Here is a 26,923-nt window from a genome sequence, read left to right as displayed (position 1 = left end):
AAAGGCTTGTTTATCTAATGAAAAGGCGAGAGAGAGGCAGGCAGGTATCTCATGGGATGTACTCAAATTGCCATGAAAATTGAATGCAAATTTCCATCTTTTCCCTTTAGGATCAGAGATTTTAAAAGAAATAGAGATAGGGCAGAGATGGAGCAGGAAGCATGTCAGTGGAGAATGAGCCTCATCACCATAATGAGGCACTTTGAGACACTCATCTCTTCTCAGCAGAGATCCCATTGCCCTGTGCAGGCATTTAAACCAGGCAATGCAGCAAGTTTCTTGCATTCTCTCTCCTGAAATATCTCCTTAAAACTCCATGTGGCTGTAAAGCTTAAACAAAACCACCGTGATATGATGGCTGGTCTGCTGCTACATTTCTTGGTCCTTCCTAGCATCTCTTCGTGCTTGTCCCTGGCTCAGCTCTGTGGCTAAGACAACCAAGCGGCCAGTTTTTGCCTCTTGTGTCATTTTACCTTCTATTCAGCCGTGACATCCAGGTGGATTGCTCAGGTAACAAAAAATAACAATAGTCTGGGTTTCTTGGGCTTGTCACCCCTTCCCACTGACAGGTCCTGATGCCATTGTGCATGATTGTATCATGGCACCAGCTCTGCTGGAGACTGCTCTAGTCTGGGAATCGCAAGCTCTCTCCTCCCCTGACGTGGTGCAACCCATGCAGTGTCTCCCATCCACACTGCCAGACGGATCGCTGTATCACAAATCCTGGGGTACAAACCTTATGTGTGCTGTGGGCATGCAGGAAACCTCTGCTCAGCGTTGGGTAGCAAACAACACCTTCAGGGACTGGTTTTCCAACCACTCTGTGTTTGTACAGCACGTAGCACGAAGTGTGGTCTCCCCATCACATCGATGCTAGCAAATAAAAGGCATCGGGGTCAATTTGTTAGCCATGTGCCTGGCATTGCCACAACTAAACCCTCCCAAACAGGGATCTGCATGCAGGTACATCACTTGGCTCTGCTACCCACTGCACCATGTCCATGCCAAAGTCATGCCAGGGTCCATGCTAACAGCCTGGGTGCTCCTCGGGCGAAATCTGGTCCCTTATCCTGTCCCTGTTCGCTGTACCTGCAGAGATATGGCTTAAGTGCATCACTGATGAATAACCAGATAAGAGGTGTACAGCTGGTCACATCAGACAGATGACATGTCCCTCCCGGCGGAGACAGGGGAAAGGACCGAGTCGTAGGGATCCTTCACAGGCAACCGATGCAGCATTAAATAGGAGACTTTATCCCTTCAAGTTAAGGGCTTCAGGAACTGTCGGGAGCGATGAGGATGTTGTTATCTCACCATTCCTGTTATATTTTTGGAGCCCTGTTACACTGATCCATTGTTTTCTGAGAGGGGGGAAAACATCTCTTTTTGAAGTGCAATGTTTTTAGAGCTTGGTATCAGCTGAAAGCTGGCTTTCAGGGCTGGGGAGAGACAGAGCAACTCTTTGCTATCTCCCCTGAATAATTCCAGGTTGGAGGAGAAGAAGGAAATACAATTATTTTTTTTTTAACTTTCCCTTCTTGTCGCAAAAATAACAGAAAGGAAGAGAAGGCGAGCAATGAGAAACTCTGCAGATTTTTCCATGCAAGCTAAAGCCAGAAGGGCTGTGCCTTGGAGCTGGGTGCGGAAACAGGGCAGGCGTTGGAGGATTTTCCCCTCCAAGCCTGAAAAGAAACAAGAAGCTGGCTGGCTGGTCTTGAATAACCTCTCCTGAGCCTGCAAAGCCGGTCCCAGTTTTTCATCAGAGCTGAAAATATCGACCTCCCCCATCCTTTCTTCCCCACCCTTTCTCCACAACATCACAGCACCCAGGTCCAGCGGTGCAGCTCTCTGGAGGATGCTGTTCAGCATCCTTCACAGCCGGTGACGCCAGGAGGGGGGCACGGGCTATGAGTTCTGTGGTGCCAGGCTCCGTGGCCGGTGACGTGCTGTCTGCCCAATTCTGATATAAACAGAATGTCCTTGGGACCGGCACGGTGGAAACGCACTGAGGAAGCTCCCACACCTCCCCTTGATAGTGTGTTTTCCGAACACTGGCATCCCGCCACTAGCAAGTTCTCCAGACTCGGGGCCACCAGCATTGCCAGCAATCAGCTTAAGTAAACCTTCCACTGTAGCATCCTTCTAGATCAATGGTGTTATCTCTGTTTGGGTCCTGGCGATGCTCACCCCCCCAAGGTGAGTTCTGCTCACCCCGCACTGTAAATTAAAGTCAGGACTCATGCATTTTGCTCTGGGGGAGAATTTTTTCCTGGGTTGGGTCGGGTCCAATGAAAAATTGCCTTTTTCCTTTGTGCAGCTCGAATCTGGCTTCACTGTACATAAAATGCCATGTGTTCCCAGCAGGATTCAGCCCTTCCAAGGCCTACCCCGCAGCCAAATCTGATCTACATATTTACGAGCTTGTAAACAGGACGGGGTGGGTGAGTTCACATTCTTAGAAAACCAAGTGCAGAGAAAAGAACTTCTGAGTTGGAAAAACAAAGAGTAGTCTTGGGTCCGACCCAGCAAACACAGTGGTTTTTCCAAGACTTGGATGACTTGCTTGAGAATCATTCCCCTCCACTCCTTTTCTACAGGATTTCCCAAGCTTGCTCTTTAGCTGGGAAAAATACATGTTCTCAATCGTTCTGATCAGAGTGGAGGAGACAGCTTGATAGAAAGGGACATTTTATCTTGGAGGTGAGTTGAAGCCAGGCTTCTGTTTGCAGTAGCCACAGAGGACCAGCAGTTACTTGCGAAGGGAGGTTTAAGGAGGCTATTAAAAGGGGTTGCACAGAAGCAGCCAGTTGGAGTGCTCACCACAAAGTGCCATTGTGTCTGCCAATAAACGCAAGAACCAGTAGTCTAGAACTGTGGTTCCCAAACTGTGGTCTCCAGATCTTGATGGTCCGTGAAGGCTTGGTAAATGGTTCATGGAAAACCAGAGTATAAGGGAGTCAGCCAGTCTGCAAAAAATGATGAGGGTTAACAGGTTTTGGTTCAGAAAAGTTGGAGAACCACTGGTCTAAAGCCCTGTGCTATGTCCATTCACTATTTACAGATGCAGAAGCAGAGAGCTCTTTGTGGCAAGGGCTGAAGAAACATTTTTGCTACCTTCTTGCAAGAAAATATTTGATGACATTCCATGAAATGTATGTGTCGAAGGAGTTATCACAGGGCTAAGTCACAGCAGTGTTTCCACTAACTTACCCACCTTGCTGGAAAGTTTGTCATTGCTTCTCTTGACATAATACCTACGGTTTTCTCAAGTAGATTATTGTGGTGAATCTTCAACTAACCCTCCAGAGTCTTTTTTGGCACCTCTCTTCCTTGGTTATTGGGGTTTATTCTTAGTTCAGTATGTATTTAATTAAGTTCTCTGCCCTCTATATAAAATATTTTCATCTCTCTAAGTAATAATGCTGATGATCATGAACAGCTTGTTGATTTTTTGGAGTAGTCCATGAAAGGAACATTTAACAAAGAAGGTCATGCAACATTTCGTAATATCGATTAGATGTTACATTAGTGTGAGGTCTATTGGGAACCTCTCCCAATATTTGTCCCTGCCATAGTCTGCAACCTCCACCCAGCTGAGAGCACCAATTCTTCCCTCTGTTTATCCCAGGCTTTGAAAGCTAAACCCTGTAAGATGGTTTCAGGGTATATCAGGATAGTGTCTCAGCTGGTTGGTCAGCCATTGATGTGCCTGGGCAAAAGACTGAAACACAGATCCACTGGATTGCCAATGGAAGCTGCTTGGGACCCCAAAGAAGTAGAAATTCCCCCATAACCCACACACCTCCTTTTACAGGGGACTTTGGACAGACAGAAATGTGCAGGCTATATTCCTAACCAAACCCATGCTGAATTTTGCCTCCACTCCTGAGAAATCCCATGTGAATTTACTTTGCCGACTAATCCTGCGGCCCATCATGAAGGGAACAGAAACCTGCAGCAGGCACTGATGATAGTGATGTCCTGCGTTGCTGGGCAGCTTCTGCTTGTGTCTCCTAAAAAGGGATCACTTGAGGCAATTCTTCATGTCACAGAGCGAGGAGAGGAAGACTTTGGGTTGTGGTGGGGGTAACCTACTGTGCTCCCAAAACAACTGCCGCGAGACTTCAAAGCAAGGAATTAATAGTAGCCAATCTCCCTTGCTTCTCTGTGCATAAAAGCACCGGATTGAAGGTCTTTGTGGCCCTGACACTGACTTGGCACAGCACAGGTTTGCTTGGGAGATGGATAGGTCAAAGCCCAAGGTAGTTTGTCACCAGTCATATGAGATTAATTTTGCTGAGCTGGATTTGTGCTAGATTAAAAGCCAGACATCCAGGGCTCAATTCAGTAGCCTAAATACTGGTCTCTAGTGCCATCTGAACCACCCCAGGGTCTCTGAGGCACCTGCACAGACCTGGATGATATGAGAAAATTTACAGAGGAGCCACACTCTTTTGAAACATTAGCAGTAGACCAAGATACACTGGGGCGTTTAAAATGGCTCTAGCCTCCTATGTTTAACCAACCAAGTCACACCAGTGAGACAGCAATGCAAGCATCAGGAAGCTATGGACATAGCCTCCTACTGCAAAGAGTTATGGTCCACCAAAAGAGAGCATTACGCAAGCCAGCAGTTAAGGACAAAGTTATCCAAGGCCAAGAACTTGCACAATTTGCCATCACACTGTTTGAGTCACTGGTATGCTCACACAGGACTTGAATGAGCGGCATCTTTGCTTATTATTATTTGCAACCTATGCCTATGGTTGGATTTTTACCCATGAGACATTCTCATCCTGCTGCAGATGGAAGCTAGTCAGCTTGTTCGTAAATGCTTCCCTTCCCCGAGGGCTGGTCATACTGGCTGCATTACCCAGAAGTGTGCCCGAGATGCCATCGTGCAGAGAAGAGACTCCCAGGCTCAGATGCAGCAAGACCTTCACGCTCTGGACGCTCCCGCGTTTGCAGAACGGAGAGCCATGGGAGTGCTCCTCTCTGAATGACACGCTGATTTTTGCGTTGCCCTGGAGGGAACCTAGCAACCCCTCAAGGCCATTGCGTTCATTCAGATCCTGAGCCAGATGGAAATTTTCTTTTCAAAGACGGCTCCGAGCGTGTTTCCTCTGTTTAACCATCCAGGCAAGAATCTCACTGTGGTCTCTGCCGTGCTCACTCTAACATCAGCACACGGATTCTAGTCTTCTTCCTGCTCAGGCAGCAAGACAAGAGCTGTTGACATGCAACTCGGTTACCCTGAATTTTTCATTCTCTCAGGAGACATACTGGGGTTTTTTTCTTCATTTGCATCTGGCAAATAAGAACCTTCCTGATATGTCCCTTTGGATTTGCCAGATCGGCCAATCTTCCAGACTTTTTTTTTTTTCCCTAATTTTATTTATGTCCTTTTGCTGAGTCTCATGATTTTAAGATTTGTTTTAAAGTCCCTTTTGGGGCTGGAATCAGGCTATTATCTGTGAATTGTTAAGGAATAGGCAGTTGGATACACGTATAACTTTCCCAAGCATAAGAAACACTCCAAAAATATTACCTTTAAGGGAGTCTGTACTAGAAGCCAGATGAAAAAAGCTTACATCTTGGTCTTCTTTTTAATCTTATGACTCATTTTCAAAGCCCGTCTTCCTACTGACTCTGCCATGTTCAACATTGTCTGTGGCTCTGAATCTGCTGCCCAGCCCTTCTTCTTGGAGGATGAACCAAGCAGCTAAAAAGGCTGCTCCTGGGCCGGGCTGTATTGAGGTGAGTTAATGGACAGCTTGGTTTGAGCGCATGGAGAGGACAACGTTCAACAGCAAGCTTGGGGCTACCCTCTGTACAGTCCCTTTCAACACTGAACCAGCCATACTCTTCACCACAGAGCAAGCAAAGTACTCATGATGATGAGCTCATCAGGTGGCCCAGGATTAATGGCCAGCAGCCATCCTCAGAGCCCAGGTCCTGGCTTCATCACAGGCATGAGAAATCTCATGGGCCAACATTGCCTTCCACAACGTGCAAAGGAGATGTTTGGTCCTGATCTTCATTCCCTCATGACAGCATTGCCTTAACCATTTTAAAAGCTTTGTTATAGAGTGAGCTTGGCTTGCAGTATCCAAAATCTCTCTCCCCTTTCTCTGCCTAGTCCTGCCTGAGTAGGGTCCCCAGAGCTCCTCTTAAAACTCAAGAAGCAGGGAGAACTCTCAGTCCTCATCCTGCTGGCAGATATACTTCAAAAGGATGGTTTTGTCATCATGCCACAGGGCTACAGAGTTGGAAAACAAGGGAATCCCTACTTGGCCCTTCTACAGACCCAGGGCTCTAGACATCTTTAGATCAGCCCCTGTGCAGTGGCAGGTCACAATCCCTAGGGACAAATTAATTATTTCTTTATTATCTTGAGCAAGACTTTCTTCTTTCTAGGTCCCTAATGAAAGATGGAAAGCAGTATATTCGGTTCAGAGCAATGAAGCTTTGTGCATGGTGCTAGCATGGGACATCCGGGTCATTGGAGGGAGAATGCAATGAATGTAATGACTTTCTGAGGATTTTCTACTGCTGCTTTCAGCTGTGTATCCCCAAATGAAAGGTCAGTGCCCTCCCAAGAAACCTGGCGCATTGAACCTTCTTTGGGTCCCCTCACCTGTCTATAGTATCACATAAGCACATTCCCAATGGTATCCAGCAAATCACAAGTTTAGCTATAACTTGCTCAGGAGCCAAGCTAACTACTAGGGGTCAGCTATACTGCTAAAAAAAAATAAAAAAATAAAAAAGAAAAAAAAAAAGCCAGATTATGCCCCCAGTGCAAGGGCTGTAGAGTAGACTAGAGCAGACTAAGTACTTTATGGCACCTGGCCCAAAGCCTCTCTTGGGCCCCATGCAGTGCTCCAGTGGTCCTACGACATAATTACTCTTTTGTGGGAGTTGTGAATCTCTGGAAGGGCAGGGGGTGTTCTGTGGCAGCCCACCGGAGTGGATCTTCAGTCTGAAACAGATGCTTTGCATTGCATGCCCTGTGATGTGGCATGAGGGCATATGGAGGTAATTAAGGGTGCAGAGCCTGCCAGGACAATGTTAGAGGACTGCATAGTCAAGTCCTTAGGGCCTTTTGGGCATGGTCTCTGGAGTGAACTGTTCCCTGGACCAAATTTATCTGGAGAGGTCTAGCTGGACCAAGCTAAACAAATTAGCACTGTCCACAATCCAAGACTTGAAATTACTCGTTAGCTTTCTGTTAGGTAACAGTGTAGATGTACCTGTGCGGCTCTTCACTATATGTCACCCTTCACCACTATGGGAGGCTCACTGGTGAAATTCTTCCAGTGATGAAAGTCCTATGCTGCACAGGAGAGAAACTGATGCATGGGAAGTTTTGGCAACTCCTCCTAAGAGAGGAGGAGACCACCAAATGCCAATGACATTAAGGGTGAAATCCATCAGGATTAACCTTGGATGCCCATGATGTGGTTGCCCATGAGCCAGGAATCTGGGTCCAATCATCTGAGACCTAGTGTGATCCACCTGCCCAGTACAGGCTTACACTTAGGATGAGATGGATCACTCCATTCTCACCACAGTCTACTGACTAAACCATTGATGGTAAGAGGGGCCCAGGAACCTGCTCAGATACCTAAATTTCGTTATGTGATTCACAAGAGACCCACAATTTTCGGGAAATTGCATGCCTCAGAAACATCCTCATGGCAATGACTCCCATCAGTGGTCCAGATTCATGGAGAAAAGCTCCAATGTGAGCTTTGAGGGGAATGAAGGCCAATTTCAGTCAAATTCCTACTTGATGTGCTGCAACTTAGAGGAAAGCTTTGGAGACATCACTAGGACCACACTGCCTACAGGTTAGGGGACAGGTTTGGGGACCATGAATTAGACCAGTAAATGATCAGAACAAGGCTCTGCTTCATTATCCTTCTCTTGGTGACAGGCAAACTGCGCTCAGACGTCAACTTTGAGATCCTGCTTGAGAGTGTTGGTGTTTTTCAGAGCCCTTGACACCCCCCCCCCCCCAGCTGGTCTCTCCTGCCTTTGCAACCACCTCACCATCCCCAGACTAAACCATGCTTCCCTGAGCCACACCACACCACAGGCTGCCCTCCCTCCCCACGGGGACCCCGCACATCAGATATGCACGTCCCACCATGGGCTTTGGCATTTCCAGGGGCTCTCCAGGCGGGCCTCTCCAACTATCAACTTGGGACAATGCAACACTGCCTAGAAGGTCAGCAGTGGGCAGGGGAGGGGTGGCTTCTCCCTGCTTCTCTTCTTGGCCAGATCAGGGTGCAGAAGCTGGAGCAAGCAGTCACGCCTACGCGCAGAGAGGCACGCAGGCAGCTCGTCGGGGCTTTCACTGGCGTGACGGAAGCTGACGCTTATCTGTGACATTGTTTATGGGTCGGCTGGAAGGCTCACAGGCCTGAGGAATTCCACCCGATATCCCAACGCCATCGCCCTTCAGGGAAAAAGCCGGAGTCACTGCGAACACGCTGTCCTCCTCCCCACGCCAAGCAGCTCTTGGAACCATCCTAGGAGGGCAGTGAACTCCCCCATCACTCCAAGACACGCCACCAGCTGCAAGGAGGTGTTAACCCTCTAGGGACCCTGATACGCCTACAGATGCCCAGTGGAAGTGGTCAATAGCAGATGGAGGAAAAGGTTGGGAAAGACTGGTCAGAAGCTGAGAGTCCCAGTCCCACACGTAGGCAGAAATCCTTGCTGATATCCAGCCCGTTCTTCCATAGCTTGGCAGCCACATCAGGGAGGTTGTCCATCATGGGGACCCAGGAAGGAGCTGGCAAGGAGGGATGCAAGCTGAGTAATGGGCAGAAAGTGGCAGCTCATGATTGCTTTGGACCAGATTTAATTAATCTAGTTTGTGAGAGCCAGGAAGAAAAGAAGGAAGAGACTGACTCTTCGTCTGGCCAGGAGAGCCCACGGTGAGCTTCGGCAGCTACAGCACCTCCTACATCAGGGTTTTTGCTATACCAGCTACAATTCTCTTGACTTGCTGCTCTGACGCATCCTGAGGGAGTCCTCCTGACCTTTGAGGCCACATTCAGGAGAAGCTTGGGTGATGGGACTCCTGTCCCCACCACAGGCCCAATCCTATATATAGATTTCTGGAGCTTCCTAACTCAAGAACAGAGTGGTTTGCACCTTGGTAGACTGTTTCTTTTCCATGAGTTTGGCCAATCATTTTTTAGCATCCACAGCCTCCTGCTGCAGGGACATCCACAGCTGAGCAACGTGCTGTGAGATGAGCCGTCTCCTCTTCTTTGCTTTTAACCTACCACCCGCTAGTCTCCATCTCCTGTGATGCCGCTTGTAGTGGAAAATGCAGTGAATAATAGCTTCCTATTTACCTTCTCCGTGGCATTCCACCAACACCTGCAAGGTCCAACTCTCCATAAGCTATTTTAGTCCAGGGCGATTCCCCATACAAAGCCCACACAAAGCAACAGCGAGGCCTCTTGTCAGTGTGAACAATCCTGCTGGTCCTCGCATTTCTCATTCATGGTGGGACAGCATTGGGGCATGACTTTGGCACTTTGTTTTACCCACCTGCTATCACATCTGCAGCACTTTTGTGCCATCGACTACTCAGGACATGCTGTAAAGCAGGGACTTTTTAAAATAAAGATGCCTCTGCCAACTGCGGCAGAAAGCAAGCCTGCTCACATATTCTGGCTGCGTACTGGGAGCCGGGGCCAGCATTTAGATTGGACTGGGTCCATTTTCATTTGTGCATTTGTCTTTTTTCTTGTTTTCCTTTAATTTTTTGAGCGCTGAACACTGGGAACAGCAACTCTCCAAACAATCCAGTGATATCACCTTCGAGTGAGTCATGGGGAGGACAGGGTGGAGAAATGCAGACAAGGAAAGATCATGAGATTGTGCTAGCTCAAACAGCCTAAAAAAAAAAATGGGATATGTGTTTGGATATGTGGAGGGGAGATTGCATCCACTAGCCACCCAACACAGAGTGGCACAGCGTTGGGGAGCACGCCCATGGCTTCAGAGATTTGTACCTGGCTGGTTTTTCCCCAGATATGAGCAGGGTGACATTAACTACGAAAAAAATGTGTAGGCACACACAGAGCATACAAACATATATGCATGTCCTGCACACACACACACATACACGCACGCTGTAAGAACAGCAAATAAACTACTTTTTTGCTTTCACTTCAGAGCACATACTTTATTGGCTCAACTTCAGCACCACCAAAAAAATGAAGTTCAATCTTCAGATCATGTTTAGTCTGTGAGTCCAGTCACCTTGCACGGTGCGGGCAGGTTTTCCCTGAACTCACCTGCAGCTTTCTTAATTTCTTAATGATCTTGAAGATAATTATCTAGGGTTACAACAGGACCTGCAGCCCTTGCTCAGACCCCGCTCTATCACTAGGATTCAGACTTTGCAAGATCTGGAATGACCTTTTGTAAAGTGACGAAAGGTATAAAGGCCCCAAACGGACTTTCAAGCCCCCAGCAGTATTATTATAAAATTTTTATTTATTAGGAGAAGACAAAGTCCTCAGCAGGATCTCCATAAGCCAACATGGAGCCTTCTCAATAAGGCAGTGGGAAATATGAAGGACGAGCCTCTGCATCCCACCCTACCTGGGAGCATCCTACACTGAGATACAACCAGGATCCTCCATCCACCAGGAGAGCGAGCATCACTGGGTAGGCAGTCAGGGTGGAGAAGGGGCACCTCAGAGGTCTGTTGCTACTCCCCAGGCTGTCTCTGTGTTTCACACATGGATTTGGTTAGGTTGGATGGAAACTTCCCTGCTGGGAGCGCTTCCCTGCTGGGAGCACTACCCCCAAAAGCAGTCCTGTTCAAGCAGAGAAAGGGCAAGCCAAGTCTCCGTTGTCCTCTCCCTGTGAGGACTCTGGGGTCCCAGATGCTCCAGCATGCCAGGGGGTTGCTGGATCCCAGCACACATGCTGCATGTAGTGTCAGTGCTCACCACACCAAGACCACCCCACGGATGGATGTCCCCAAGGTGGGTGTCGCCACCTCCTCCTTTGGAAAGTACACCAAGCTTTGCCATGAAGTGTTGAGCTGAATGCCTAAGAGAGGTGTCCAGAGGGCTGATTTTGAGTGAGTAGGAAGAGCCCCTCTTTGAAACAAGACCTGGTTTCACAAACTTGTACTGTGACACAGGTCCTACAATATCTGGGCTTCCTGTTTTTTGATATTGCCCTGTTCTGGCTTTGATGCTTTTGGGGCCAGATCATCAAAAAGTGCTCTTACACTGAGATATCAGGCTAAAGTGCTGGTGCATCACTCTGTGTTGCTATACCTGATGTTTTACTCCCATTTTCTATTTCTGGACCTTGGACGCATCCTACTGTGTTTCCTGAGCTCTTCGAGTGTCCAATACTCTGTACTGGCTTCCATGCATCCTAACAACAGCTATGCTCCTATATAGTAACTGTTACAAAGCCCAGTTCAAAAACCCTCCCTCTCTCAAAATGTTGTTGCATATTTCTGTGTATAAAAGCAAGAGCTAATTTCTTCCATTCTTTACTCATTCCCTAAGTAAGACCCCGCAACTCTTCCTCACGTGCAGCCTCCCAGTGCCTATCAAGAGAGTCTGATGCTCCAGCATGTGCAAAGTTACCAGCCAAGGACCTGTTCTGAGTACTCCCTGCCTAGTTCTGTTCATCCCAGTGTGATCAAATGAGGAAACTATGGATGCACTCAGTACACGTCTCTTCCAAGGGGCACGCTTATTTGCATGGTAATGAGGATGGTAATGAGCCCCTTGTCTTCAGATGTACACGAGGTTCTAGTGGGTGAAAAACAGCCAAAGTTGAAATTCAGAGAATTCATAGCTTTTTTTTCTTTTCAATTTGTATTTTTTATCTGGATGCAAAAGACAAAGCATGTAGTACAGAAACTGCATTGTGTAACGAACCGCTAAACACTAGATATAAATTATGATTTTAACAACCATCAGGCTGTTTAAGCAAGCACCAATCTCTTAAGTAGCCTGGCTCAAGCAGTAATTACTAGTCTCATTTCTAAAGAGACCCTTCTTTTATTTGCTTTGTTACCATAGCTTTTTGTTTTCTTTTCCTCTCTCTTAAAGTTAAAAAATGCTACATAAAGCTGCTACTCCTCTGAGAACCCAGCACGCGCTGTAAACAGGGTTCACAGCAACACTGTGAAAGAGTTTACGGTAATTAGGCCCATTCTCCAGTGGGGAAACTGAGGCATGGAACCTCTCCCCAACAAGGGTATGAGCAGGATTACATGCTTAATGAGCTCCTTCACCTGTATTGACCCAAATGCTCACACTGAGCTAGGGCAGGGTCAAGCTGGGACAACGCAATGTCTTAGGGCTGAGAGCCAGGGATCCCCTTGCAGAGAGCACAGGGCTCTGGGTAGAGGCTGGTCCCCGGGCAGGATGGAGATGGGGGGAGACGGGGCAGGAAAACAGACCCATTCAATATTGCCAAACCTGAGACTGAGGAGAGGAATTGATGGCGGGCTTGGAAACCCACCTCTGGTCCACATTGCCCAAAGCATCAGATGATGCCTGTAGGTCCAGGGTGGTGGGTTGGGGGCAGTGCGAGAGAGGGGGAAGGCTCAAAGCCATGGTTGGATGGAGAACGGTTGCAATGCTACATGCAGTGCAAAGGGGGACTGTCCACAGCACCACTGAGGTGTTTAAAAACTCCTGGCTCAACACTCAGGGGTGGTGTTCCTGCTGTGGTTAGAATGGGATGTGGTGATTCAAGCAGCCTAGCGCCAACCTATAAAGCTCACCACTGTCCCAGAAGGAATAAACCCCTTTAATCAAAAACAACCAAGGTGGGGTCATTGCCTCTGCAAACCCCTAACCCCAGTGCCCATGGTTCAAAGGCACAGGCTACGACACCAGTGGCTGCTCATTAAACTGTAAATGCCATTATCCCCATGAAGGCCTGTGCTGGTTTTGGCTGGGATAGAGCTAATTTTTTTCATAGTAGCTAGTATGGGGCTATGTTTTGGATTTGTGCTGGAAACAGTGTTGATAATACAGGGATATTTTTGTTATTGCTGAGCAGTGCTTACACAGAGTCAAGGCCTTTTCTCCTTCTCACCCCACCCCACCAGCGAGCAGGCTGAGGGTGCACAAGAAATTGGGAGGGGACAGAGCCGGGACAGCTGACCCCAGCTGACCAAAGGGATATTCCATACCATATGATGTCATGCTCAGTGTATAAAGCTGGGGGAAGAAGAAGGAAAGGGTGGGACATTTGGAGTGATGGCATTTGTCTTCCCAAGTAACCGTTCCGCATGATGGAGCCCTGCTTTCCTGGAGATGGCTGAACACCTGCCTGCCGATGGGAAGTGGTGAATGAATTCCTTGTTTTGCTTTGCTTGCGTGCGCGGCTTTTGCTTTCCCTATTAAACTGTCTTTATCTCAGCCCATGAGTTTTCTCACTTTTACCCTTCCGATTCTCTCCCCCATCCCACCGGGGAGGAGTGAGCGAGCGGCTGTGTGGGGCTTAGCTGCCGGCGGGGGTTAAACCACGACAAGACCCCAGGTCTTTCCAGCACAGAGACGTCAGTCCTGCTTACTGTCCTTATTCAATGCCTCCTTCAGCACATACTGACAGCCAGCATGTACTCCAGCCCTATGACTTGGGTTGGTCTTCGGCAGATATTTAAGCTGCATGGCTGCATCTGTGCTTTCCCTGCCTAACCATCACAAAATGCTGAGGTCTGTCTTTCTTCTCCCATGTCCCCATAATAGAGTAACCCACACACCTAATGCTGAGTTTGGCTGTAATTTCTGCACTTTTTAGGAATAGATGTAAGAAAGCTTTGCAGGAACCAGTGCTCTGGGTTTTCTGGATGATGGTTTTTCTCAAGCAAACAGCTTGGGGAGCTTTTATGTAGTGTCAGTCCCGAATTTCTGGCTCCTGGCACCTGTTTTACTGTTTTGACACCAGGCTTTTGAACGCAGGGAAAATAATAATGATATCCAGAGCTAATGTTATTTACTAAAATACAAATTAACGCTCAGTCACATGGCAGCATGATTTGTCATCCAGAGCTAAAATTAAAAGAAATTAAGACTGAGTCAGAAAGTTATTTCAGATCTGAGTGGGGAATGCTAAGTGATGGGGCCATGTGGGAGCAACACTGACATCTTCTGGCTGCAAAAAAAATCTCCGGCTTTTTCACCAAGAAAACCACCGGGAACCTCCGGCACAAAAGCATAAATAGGGGTTGGGGTGGACAAAAGAGTTTTCAAGTAGTAGGTACAAGCTTGGAGCGGTGGATATTATCTGAGCCCACTTTAAGGGTCCACCTTAGCATCACTGCAAAATTTGAGCAGAGGATGTGTGACATTGATGACCCAAAATACATGAGTGTAGGAGGTGAAGGGGTGTTGCTCTTCCCTCAGTGCAGGTGACAAGGCTGTATCCATCCTTTTATGTTGCAGTGGAGAACTGTGCAGTGCAACACGTAGGAAGAGGCAGGCACCAAGGGCCGATCCATGCAAACCAGCCGAGCAACAATTTTCTCTGTCTGATCTGGAATGGGACAGGGCCTGGCTGCCTTGTGCTGATAAACCAGGGAGGCACGGAGACCGCTGAACCTGTTCCCCAAAATGATGCCCTCAGCCCCTGCTATAGGGTCTCAGAAAGCAGCTCGGCCCCCAGGTATGGAAGATACCTCTTGGGTGCAAGTCTCCTGCATCAATTCAGAGCAGGATGGCTGAACCCACAGTGAGGTAAACAGGTTTGGCCATGGGGCTGTTGAGTCCTGCACCAGGACTTTCTCCTCTGGAGTGGATCCCCTTCAAAACACAGTGCATGCTGGGCTGGGGAGGAAGAGCGGGTGTGTTAGCTGGATTGTTATCTGGAGAGGGGGGTGACAAAAATCCTCCATCCCCACCACCCCTCATACTTGTGTGGCTCCTGCAACAATTAACAGCCTCCCTCCAAGCTGTATGGGTTTGCCACAATGGCTCACAGCTGCGTTTGAGGGTGCTGGGTCCATTGCTAGGAGCCCGTTTGCAGTGGGGGCTAGGAGGCTCCTGCTAAAGACATTGTATTATCCATCATTATCACTTTAGGGTTGATGCCTTGCAGTCCTGCAGCGGCCAGATCTTCACTCTGGTGGCAATGGCGTTGCTAGCCAAGGATCTAATAGCAGAATCGCACCTTCAGCCTTTTCTGCAGGTCTTGCCTCTTCCAGACTGGGCTGACCATCACCCTTGCTACCCTGTGCTGCCATACCCTTCCCCTTCCTCTAATCATATTTCTTTTAATCTCTTCCAAGGTTCTTTCTTCCCATCTCTGAAGCCCTCCGAAATTGTCTTCAAGGTCATCTTCTGGCTGGGATACTTCAACAGCTGTGTGAACCCCATCATCTACCCGTGCTCCAGCAAAGAGTTCAAGCGAGCTTTCATCAGGCTGCTCAAGTGCCAATGCCACCGGAGAAGACGGCCCATCTGGCGTGTCTACGACCACCACTGGCGAGGGGCCTCCATGAACAGCTCGGTGCAAGACTCTGAGACGGACCTGAGGCCCAGGATTAACACCCTGAACAGCTCGTTCATATTTAACTCCTCCTTGCAGGAGAGAGCCAGTAAGAGGCGAACACTCAGCTTCAAGGGCTGGAAAATGCTCACTCCTTTCCAGAAACCAGCATCCACCCAGCTGAAGGAGAAGATGAACAGCCTTTCTAACAAAATCCGGGGTGGCTCCAGCAAAGGGGGGGTGACAGCCACCTACAAAACAGAGGTGGAGTCTGTCTCTATCGGGATCCCTCATGACTTCACGGAAACCATTGACTATCAAACCTATGACTTAACAGACTGTTGCGGGCTGAGAGAAACAGATATTTGAAGCCACTGGGACAGCTGTTGATGGTTTCTTTAGAGGTATCTAGCAGAAATGTGAAGGGATACCATCTGTGCGTCTGTCAGGCAGACTGGAAGCAGCAATCAGGTATAAAATGCAGTTGCCCAAAGGTTATACAAGCATCCCCCATGCGGAGGTCAGCCCCTTCTGTGGGATTATGGGTTCCTCAAATAAAAGCCAATGGCATATCCCATTTTAATGAGCCGCAGCAGGAGGGGAAGTTGTGGGGTGGATATGGCCTTGGGACAAGAGCTGTTTCCTCCGGTGGATGGTTATCTTTGACTTTGGAAGAAGCTGTGCAATTAAGGGAAACCAGGATGTCTCCTTTGCCTTAAAAACACCACCATAAAATCTAATGGAAAGATCAAACCCCAAAAGATGCCAACCCTGCCTTAGTACATGTGATCATGTTTCCATCCAGAGGCAGCACCCAGAAAGGACACTGCCGAGCAGTAGCTGGCAGCTGATCCTTTAGATAATGGGTTGGGATCTTGTAGGTCTACAGGGCTGGACAGGACGTCCAGCCGAGGCCTTTGCTTTGGAGGGGGAGCAGACTGTCATGTTCCCAAGCAGGGTGGGGGGCTCTCAGCCATCATGTCTGCAGTGACCACAGCTTTGCCCCTTCCACGTAACCTGGTTTTAGGCCAGAGGAGCAGTCCAGATGTGTACGCTGATGCCAATGGGTGTGCAGGTCTCTCTTCTCCAATTCCAACCTGTGATGCATTTCTCATTTCACTTTCCAGTGAAACACTTGAAACCCACCTTGCTCTAGTGCGCATCCATCTGTGATACAGAGAGAAAGCATCTCCTTTTGGTGTCAGTTATCCCCAACCTTTTTTGTCCCTTCTTGCTCTTGTTGTCTCTCTCAAACTACACAGAATAAAGATGCATCCTAGGGGCTTTGCTCAGGTCCATAGTCAACCTGAGCTGTGGCTCAGGCAAGGTGGGATGGCTGAGTTTGGGCCCCATTTCTACTACCCATAAAGTCAAAGCTAAAACGGAGCTGACATGCAGTTGGAGCTCCCTCGTGTAGATGGATCTTCTCCCCAGTCAGGGTCACACCCATGACTCTTCTCCCAGCTGCCTTCCCACATACCTGATACATCAAAGCCTTTGGTGGCTATCAACAATTGCCCTTGGTTATGTCCGCTAGCATGGTCAAAAGCAACGTCAATAAGGGATAAGGGGTTTTTTTGCCCTGCTCACAGCCCCAGAGTGTGAGCTCCCCTCAGGAGGGCACCATGGCCTCCTCCGGGGACCTCAGGGAGGCTGGAGCCATGACAGGCCCACCTCTGCCAGGCTCACACAAATCATGCTTTGCGGCTCAGAAAATGGTCACCCAAACTCTACTTGGCCACGTATTGCAGGCACTGGTTTTATCAAATTTCAGACAGGCAATGAGCCACAAAGAGTGATCATCAGTTTAAGCTGTGAGCAGAGGCAGGAGACCCGTAGGCAATAGAGGCCAAGTCTGGATCTGAGGTGCAGTGTCTCAAGCCAGGTGACTAAAGAACAGGAACATGAAGTTGAGGGGTGGAAACATGACATTGGACGTGTCCTGGATGGAAACTCATCCACATCAGCACTGTCCCCCAATGCATTAGGAGTCTCTCATGAATTAGGAGTCTTTCAGTCTACAGCACATCTCGCTAATTTTCTTAAGGGTGGCTATCAAAGGAAGATGAAAGGCTCCTAGGCATAGCAAAGAGAATGTCACCTTTCTTTCTGCTGTTCATTTGCTTTAAAGAAAATCAAAACACAGGGAAAGTTGGACTTCTTTTATTTTTTACTTTTTTGTACAGTGCATACTGAGACGTGATATCTGGAGTTGGCCCTATCTCAACACCCTTAACACCCTTCTGCACTTTACTTAATGCAAGACTCTGAACTGGACGAGTTACTGCACAAAGACCTGCAGATTTTGTCCAATTATTTTCCTCCCAGCGGCAAATCCCACCAAGGCACGTGGGCAGCATTGCACTTACACTGAACCCAGACTCATTATTGCCTGCATGTTCGCCAGTGTCTGCAAAATCAGCCAGAGGTTGCCAGCTTGAGACGTTCAACCCTACCAGAGCAAGGGCCCAATACCCCATGGGAACCTCTGTGGGGAAATGCATCTGGTTTTTTTCCCCCGTTCCTTTGGCCTTCAAGGGAATTGAGACCCTACAGTGATGACGGGGTGACACAGAAAGTCATTTTGCAGTGTGAGGACTGCAGCTCCCACTGGTCTCCTGGGCTTTTTGGTGTCCTGATGTCAGAGCACACTGCTGGCACTGGGGACGTAGCAGAGAAGGCATCAGGGAGAGGGCAGTTGCTGAAGAGCAGAGATGCCTGGAAGGTCAAGGTGAAAGCATTACTCCTCCCACCTTCCACCCACCTCTCAGGATGCATGTACACACATGCCACTGTCGGAGGGAGTAAATGCACCCAGATCTGCATTTTTGGACCCCGTTCTGGCAACACTGCTTTGCAGGTCTAACACATGCAAGTGCATAATGTAAGCAATTTGAGGGCACAGTTTAGGATGAGCTGATACAGATATCATCAGAAGTGAAAGTCGAGTCAAGGGGAAAGATGGACATTTGCCATTAAATGCTCTCTGATACTCAGGAGCAGATTTATCTGGTGCCTCTCCACAGCCAGACACCCATAGCACATGGTAACATGTGCATCCATGACCATACAGACACATATACACACTTTACTATATTTATATATATATGTGTCATCTCCAAAATAGCAGACATTCTCCTATAAACGGGCAGACATTCTCCTATAAATGGAGACTTTGGAGGGGCTTTTAGCAATTGCTGGCACGCAGTTCATTCCCACGAATGAGTTGACATTATTGCTTACACTTCTCCCTAATCTTTTAAATATACTTCTTTCTTTTCTTCCAATTTTGAAATATTTACTTTTACAGCCTCCAGCCCCTTGAAAGCATCCAGAAGGGAAAGAAAGATTAGTCTGGAGGTTTACTGCCTCTCCATCCCAATTCTTTACAGACCTACAAAGGAGAAAATGAGGATAAAGTCTGTTTAAGCACACGTATGCACACACACACATAAATGCCCGAACTCTGGCTCATTTACTTACTGCATTTGATCTGGCCCCAAGAGATACCCTAGAAGGTGCTGTAGGAAAGTCTTGAGCTCTGCTGTGCTGCATTCAGGCAAAATAGTTGTTTCTCACCTAAGCCAGAGGCCCCCCCTTTCATTTAGCATCTTGCATCAGAAAAAGCAATGCCAGGACTGGACTCTGAGGCTGTTCGTGTAGAGCTTCATTTAGAGTAGACAGGGCTGCCTTTGCTGGCAGGGGAGGAAGGACAATGTTGTATGAAATATGACCTGACTATCTAAAATTGTCCATTTCTCTTTGATTCCCTTAATCTCCAAGCTCTCCCAAGTCTGGAAAAATGGGCTCAGACCTTCAGGAGGTAAATTTGGTCTGATCCCACTGACTTCTCTGGGCCCACAAGGGTGTGACCAGCTGAGGGTATGGCCCCGTTTCTCCAAATTTGCCAAGCAGGCCATTTCCCGAAGCACCCATACCTTGGTTATCCAGCAGCTCTCACCTCATTGCACTGGCTTCACGTCACTATTGCATCGTCAGACCTTGCTGCTTCAACAAACCAAGTGTTGAGGGTGGTGAAGAGCAGCTTTTATGTCAGTAGACTCTCACGAGTCCTATTTAAAGGGGAAGGAAGGTCCCTGTCAGCCTGAGCTGGACTGCAGTGGGGTTGCATTACTATTGTTTACAGTGTGTATATAAGTGTACATTTTCTTTAGCAGACATCGGAATTTTTTATGTATAGATTTTTATTTTTCATCCCCAGATGTATTTATTAGCCGGAGTATTTCTGTTTTGTGATTCAAGTTCTGTCAGATTGATGTAAGCTCTATGAAACAGAATGCACATATTTTTGTTTGTTTGTACCAAATACATGCACAAACCTGTCTAAAACGTTGCTGTGAATTGTTGCTGTGTCTGATTTTTAAAACGGAGGTTGTAGGGGATGAGGGAGGGAAGAAGAAAAACCTGCAAATTATCCACTGTTGTTTTTTTCTCAAAGACTTTTTTGTAATTTCACAAGGATAATCGCTCCCACATGCAAGAATTTATGATAAAAACAAGTCAGAGGAGGACACTCTCAGCTTTGTGCCACACAGGGATGAAGGGGTTGCACCAGCCGTGAGATGCTCCCTGGAGCAGGAGGAATCTGGATGCAGCCATGACCCATGGAAGTGGAGGAGGGCAGGAGGAGGGAAGGCTGTTGTGTAGGTGGTGGTCAGGAACAAGCTCTGGTGAAAGAATTTCCATCAGAGTAGGGTTTTTTAATGAAAACTGAAATTTCAGCTTATTGAAAATTTCTCTGGAAAATTTTCATTTTCCTTCTAAAGTTAAAATTCCAGCAACACGCACAAAAGCACTACCCGTAGTGAAATGGAAATAGCATTTCTTATGCTCCCGTCTCACTCCAGGTAATCCATTTCACAAAATGCAGCCTGATGACACCTCTAGATAGCGGGCACTGGTGTCTCAGGGCTGGGTGTCATGAGAAGGACCCAGAGCTGGAAAGCCCAAAGAGGAAAACAGCAAAAGAAGACAAAACGCCTGCCTCACGTCTAGGACGCTAGAGCAGTATTATATATCAGAGTCTGAAATGCAGTGAGGGGAGGAACAGAGCTCTGAAAACATCCAACAACAAGTATTCCAGAAATATTTCTTTACCATGCAAATGACCAAACAGGGCCCAAGTCTGGCTGTCCTTCAGGCACGGCTCCAGGCAGAGGCAAAGCGAGCAGCCACCAAATGCAACTCAACAGCTCCAGGGAAAGATTGTCGTGACTTCGCTGTGTGTTTTGCTAATGCTCGTGTGTGGTTGAGTCAGACTGATGCTGGGGAAGGGGGATGGATGCTGTGCTCCCTGGCGAGCCTGCGGCAAAGGATGCTCTTGACTGATGCTGCTCACGTTTTTTAGAGGGATTTCTTTCTCTTCTGAATAACTGTCAAGCCAGGCTGCTGCCCTGCTTGGATGCCAGGATGAAAGCATTAGGTGCTTTGCTGTTGACTTCTCCAAGGGTATGATAAGAAAGACCCATGCCACGGCCATGAGGACTGAATGAACCTTTGGAGCCACAAGGCTGGGCTGGGCACGTTGCTTTTGGCATCCTTCCTCACGCCAAGTTTAATCCATTAAGAACATTGTGCGGCCTGAGCTACGCAGACAGGGTCAGGGGCCAGGGCTACGCAGTCCTGGTGTCTGTCAGAGCCCAGGCTGGTGCTGGTCTGGCTCAGCAATCTCATCTCACAGCAGCCTGTAAAAGACTGTGCATCTGTTAACGCAGCCTCGCAGCGATGGTATGTAACCTGTGCAACTCCCAGTGCCTCCTTCTCTCTCTTGCCCCATGCATCCCCAAATCTGTTCCTCCTGCCAACCAAAATCTACGCTATTACTCCTCACACTTTCCATGTGCTGGTTGGGCATTGCCTGAGCAGAGTGGATCCACTCAGAAGGGGAAGAGTGCTGGGGCATCTTGATCCTGGTGGGAGTTTGGTTCCCTTGTCTCACCCAAGGCCTTGGTGTCCCTTCTCCATGGCATGGCCCTTGTAGACAACCTTCAGCTGCAGAATAGGCTTTCTTCTGCACTGATGGGCAACCAGTGGGCAGGTGATTTGCAAAGCGCCTTTCTACTGCTGGCCATGATCCAAAGCACAGTCAGTTATGAGGAGCAAGTGCTCTTTGATTGCCAGTGAGATAAGGTGCACCCCTAAAAGCCTGGTGATAACTGTCCAGCTAAGTTCATTACTACTTTTTTTTTCTTTTTTTCATTTTTGTTCAGGTTTGAGGGAAGCCAATACTTGGTATTTTGGTTGCTCTCCACTCCATGATGGACTTGTCAGCATTTGAGACTCAGCATTCACTGAGCTGCTGTATTTGGGTCCCAGCACGCTGGAGCTAAACCTGGGCAGAGCTTGGACACTGTCTTGGAGGTTGGAGCATCAGTATACTTTTGGGGATGGCTTCTTCGTTTAGTACGCTTTCTGAGGCCAGAGAAGGCAATCGAGCTCATTAGGCCCTGTGATCTGTGCCTGACCACCCAGGCTCCCCAAAAAGTTAAGTATATTCTCTTCCAGATCCCACTCCAGCCTAACGAATAGCCTGGATATTGCCTTACCTGTCACACATGGTAGCTAAAGAAGATAGCCCAGAGACACTGCAAAAAGCCAATCACTCATTTAGGAAGCAAAGGACATTTCTAACACCTGGATGTATTCGGCTATTCTGTTTCTGCATCCTGTTTTGGGGGATGTCTGGACACCCCTAGGCAGTTATTGCTTTCTCATTTCATCTGTCCTGGTTTCGACTGGGACAGAGTTAATATTCTTCCTAGTAGCTGGTACAGTGCTGTGTTTTGGATTTAGTGTGAGAATGATGTTGATAACACACTGATGGTTTAGTTGTTGCTAAGTAGCGCTTATCTTCAGCCAAGGACTTTTCAGTCTCCCATGCTCTGCCAGCAAGCAGGTGTGCAAGGAGCTGGGAGGGAGCACGGCCGGGGCAGCTGACCCGAACTAGCCAAAGGGGTATTCCATACCATGGAACGTCATGCCCAGTATTTAAACTGGGGAGAGTTGGCCGGGAGGGGCGGATCGCTGCTCGGGCATCGGTCAGCTGGTGGTGAGCAATTGCATTGTGCATCACTTGTCTTTTTTGGGGGTTTATTTCTCTCTCTCTTTGTTATATTCCTTTTCATTACTATTATTATTATTATTAGTTTATTTTAATTATTAAACTGTTCTTATCTCAACCCACGAGTTTTATGGTTTTTTTTCCGATTCTCCCCAACCCACCAGGAGGAGTGAGCCAGTGGCTGCGTGGTGCTTAGCTGCCAGTTGGGGTTAAACCACGACATCATCTCATCTTGGTCTCTCTTTGCTTCCTCCAGCAGTTTTCTTTGGACCTGGCTAGCCCCACAGCCAACACGTCATCTCACCCTGCTAAGTCTGTGCTTGCTTTCCTCTATCCTGCCCAGCTGTTTTGCCTATTTAAGTCCCACAGCTCTGTTCCCCTGACCCCATCTAGGAAGCTTTCACCCCAGGGTTGCCACACCACCGATCAAACCCAGGTGGTCCTGCCCCAACACTCTCCTATGGGGTTTTCTGCACGCCCTGAGCCTGGCACATCGCAAGATGGGAACCTCACCAGGAAAACCTGCCAGGGACAGCACAGCACTTGCAAGAGCTTACCAAAAATGCTGCTGAGGCTTTGTGGAGGATCACCTGTTGGGATATATGAGACATATATATATATATGATATATATCTGAGACAGGAAAGGGAAAGGCAAAAGGGAAAATCAAAAGGGAGTATGACATGAAAACATTGGATCAGTAGTTAATAGCAGTCACAGGCGAAAATCGCATGTTAGGGAATTTTGGGAAGGAAATGAAGAATGGAAGAGATGGAGAATAACCTTGAAAATAACTTTACATCTCTGAATAATTCTATGATGTACGTGTAATTTGACTACTGCTTGCTTTTCTGAATAGCCCAGCTCAAAAAGGACAGAATGGACTTAGAAAGGGTTCGGAAAAGGCTGACTAAGATGACCAAAGATATGGGATAGTTTCCATCCAAACAACAATTAAATCAAAGGGCACTTTCCTGGAAAATAGAGATGGCTGAGGAAGAACACAATGGAGGTCTATAAAATCAAGAGTGTCAGGTAGAAGATGAATAGTGGATGATTTTCACTGTTTCTCATAATACAAGAACGAAATGACATCAAACCCAATTATCAAAATGAACAAAGCGAGGTAATTCTTCACATGGCGCGTATTTAAATGGTGGAACTCATCACCACGAGATATTGCATCTGCCAAAAGTCTATAGGAGTTAGAACAGCTATTAGATGCCTTCATGACAGAAAAGTCCATCAAGGGCTGTTGGAAACATTTATATAATCTCTGAGCTGAGAAGTCCCTGAGGCAGTGTGCTGGTTTGGGCTGGGATAGAGTTCATTTTCTTCATAGTAGCTAGTACGGGGCTATGTTTTGGATTTGTGCTGGAAACAGTGTTGATAATACAGGGATGTTTTTGTTATTGCTGAGCAGTGCTTACACAGAGTCAAGGCCTTTTCTGCTTCTCACCCCACCCCACCAGCGAGCAGGCTGGGGGTGCACAAGAAGTTGGGAGGGGACACAGCTGGGAGAGCTGACCCCAGCTGACCAAAGGGATATCCCATACCATGGGACGTCATGCTCAGCATATGAAGCTGGGGGAAGAAGAAGGAAGGGGGGGACGTTGGGAGTGATGGCATTTGTCTTCCCAAGTAACCGTTACGTGTGATGGAGCCCTGCTTTCCTGGAGATGGCTGAACACCTGCCTGCTGACGGGAAGTGGTGAATGAATTCCTTGTTTTGCTTTGCTTGTGTGTGGGCTTTTGCTTTCCCTATTAAACTGTCTTTATCTTAACCCATGAGTTTTCTCACTTTTACCCTTCCGATTCTCTCCCCCATCCCACCGGGGGAGTGAGCGAGCGGCTGTGTGGGGCTTAGCTGCCAGCGGGTGTTAAACCACGACAGGCAGCAATTGTTGTCAGCTGGGAGAATATTTCAAGGGATATTTCACTATAGGCTTTTTCTTTCCCTCTATCCCTCCCAAAGTTTCCATTGTCAGAGAGTAGGGACTCAGGTAGAAGGACCCAGGCTCTGAACTGGTACAGCCGTTTGTATGTCCCCTTCATCTGCGTGCTGGGTAGCCCACCCATGCCACAGTTACATCGTTCATTTCTCTGCCCATAGGCTAAAATGAGAAAATATACAGAAAGCTCAAGGTTAGTCTCCAATGCACGTTAAATCAATGAGGTCATACCATTTTGCCATCACTGTGTGCCAGTTCCTGCAGAGAAATTTCTGTCACTGAACACAACTCAGAAATTGAAAACCATCTCCTCAACAGACTGACTTTTACGATCTTGCCACAGAGGACAGGCTTGTAGCTGGGACTGGGAGTTGCCCAGAGATTTCCCAAGAAACTTCAGCCATTTTGTGCAAAGGTTTCAATTTCTTTTCCACTTTCAGACCTCTAAACGTCCCTCCATGGAGACACACGTCATGCATAGTGACATTAAGGCCACTGACAAGTAGGTTTGCTTTTCCTAGGTACCTGCAGTGGGATTCAGCTCACAGATTAAGACATCTCCATTCCAAGAAGGTGTCCGTGTATGAGCCAGATGTTTAAACTCCACTATGGAGATCTAGAGCAAAAAAAAAAATTGTTGCCTGAATATAGATGTTTCATGCCATTGGAGCCATCCTAGGCTATCCTGTACATGGCCAGGAAACAGGACAGAAAACCTGCTGTGCAAAATTGACCCAGGAACATGGCAGAAGGACCTGATCTGTAAGCTGGGAGCAGAAGTAAATGTTGGACAAAGAACAGACAGAAGGTGAAGGTCTGATCCCCCCTTTTCCCTAGGGGAAAGAGGACACAGGATACTTACTGTGGTTGAACGTATCATCAAAAGTCAGATCAATGCTTGACTTGCAGGATGGACCATACCACCCAGTCCCGACGGCATACTGGGAGACAGAGTCCTGCCAAGAGGGTGGAAAAGACAAGTCAGAGATAGTAACGTATCTTGAAGTCTCATGAGGCCAAGAAAAGGGGTTTAGAGCAAAATGTTCAGTTCTGTTCAGCTCAATAAACCAAACTTAGCCAACTTTAAAGATTTCCTGTGTGCAATGCTGGTGGATAATAGATGTCTCGGGGTTTGGAGGGTAGGGTGTAGACATCAAAAATAATTTTTATGCATTTTCTGGAAACATTATCTACCATTTATTATGCCCAGCTCTCCAATTTCATTTTCACAACACAGCCTAAAGCACATTTCACACAGTTTGGAAATTGCTGGACTTTCTGCACTTCTCTCCTTTACCATCAAGAAGACTGAAGCAAGGCAGGGACTCTGCCCATGATAGGTCCAGTTGACGAATGCTAAAAATCTCACTAAGACCTTAAAGAAAGCGTTTGGGTATTTCACAAAAAATCAAGGCCCAATCCAGCTCCTGTGCTGCATATTTAGTCTTCTTTCCTCCACAGCTGCTACCTTCTGGATGGAAAAAAACCCCATCCCTAAGGGCTATCATTGACTCTGAAATCACATTGAAATCTGACCATAATTAAGTAGCAGCACCACTGCTCAGAGACACAGCATTGCCTGTTCAAACCTCACTGCTCTCTCCTAGCAGACCTGTGGGTGCTATAAAGCCTGATAGAATAAAACATGGATCAGAAATTTGAGTTCTATTGTGGCAGGAGGGTGTTTTTGGAAAGAGAAGGTCCAAAAGCCTAGCCCTATCCATGGCCAGGAGGCATCAGGAGGCATGGTTAGTAGAGGAATACCGTTGCAAGAGCCTTTCTCCTTGTCAAATGCAGAGTTTTCATTTCCAGAGCTTCACAGAAAGCGTTTGAAATACAGAAACCTGGCAGGAACACAAAAAAAAGATCCAGCATGCACTGACTAGAACATGCAAGGTGAACCTATAGCTACATTGAGTTATCCCAAAAGCTCTTTGTCATTTACAACTTGCCTTGACACAGATTGGAATTTCTCAACAAATTACTGGAAAAAAGGAATGCCCTTGGGTAACCCTGTTTTTATCACAGCAAGGTAGTTTTATGGGTTTAAAAGGCTTGCTACCTTGACAGCACTAATGTTAATCTGTGAGTAAATTGCCATTGTTTTATGCATGTTTATTACTACAGTCTTCAACAGATGATTCACAGTACAAATCCAATTTAACTTTGATTGCTGTGGTGCTTTCATTTCTAACCTGTTTTAGGCTTGCAAGTTTAAATGTTGCTTCTCAAAGCTTTAATATATGGGGGTTTTGACAGTGCATAAATGTGTTTTTATACAGGTATATATTCATATATATGTATAAATAGCTATGTCTACATAGATATACACAGACACACATATAAACATGTATAGATTTTATCCTTCAAATACATTTTTGTGC

General features: G+C 47.4%; 1 protein-coding gene across 1 annotated transcript in view; it reads left to right on the top strand.

Annotated features, from left to right (window-relative positions):
• The window catches only part of ADRA1D (adrenoceptor alpha 1D), a 48,459-nt gene extending 32,583 nt beyond the window's left edge, over positions 1 to 15,876 (top strand). Inside the window, exon 2 of the mRNA XM_050896015.1 lies at positions 15,308 to 15,876. Within this exon, the coding sequence (XP_050751972.1) occupies positions 15,308 to 15,876 (569 nt within the window). The remainder of the gene's footprint in view (positions 1 to 15,307) is intronic.
• Positions 15,877 to 26,923: the final 11,047 nt, after the last annotated feature.

This window comes from Gymnogyps californianus, chromosome 4 (genome assembly GCF_018139145.2).
Source record: "Gymnogyps californianus isolate 813 chromosome 4, ASM1813914v2, whole genome shotgun sequence".
NCBI lineage: Eukaryota > Metazoa > Chordata > Aves > Accipitriformes > Cathartidae > Gymnogyps > Gymnogyps californianus.
The sequence above is the reverse complement of the archived record's forward strand: the minus strand, read 5'-3'. Positions and strand labels throughout refer to the sequence as shown.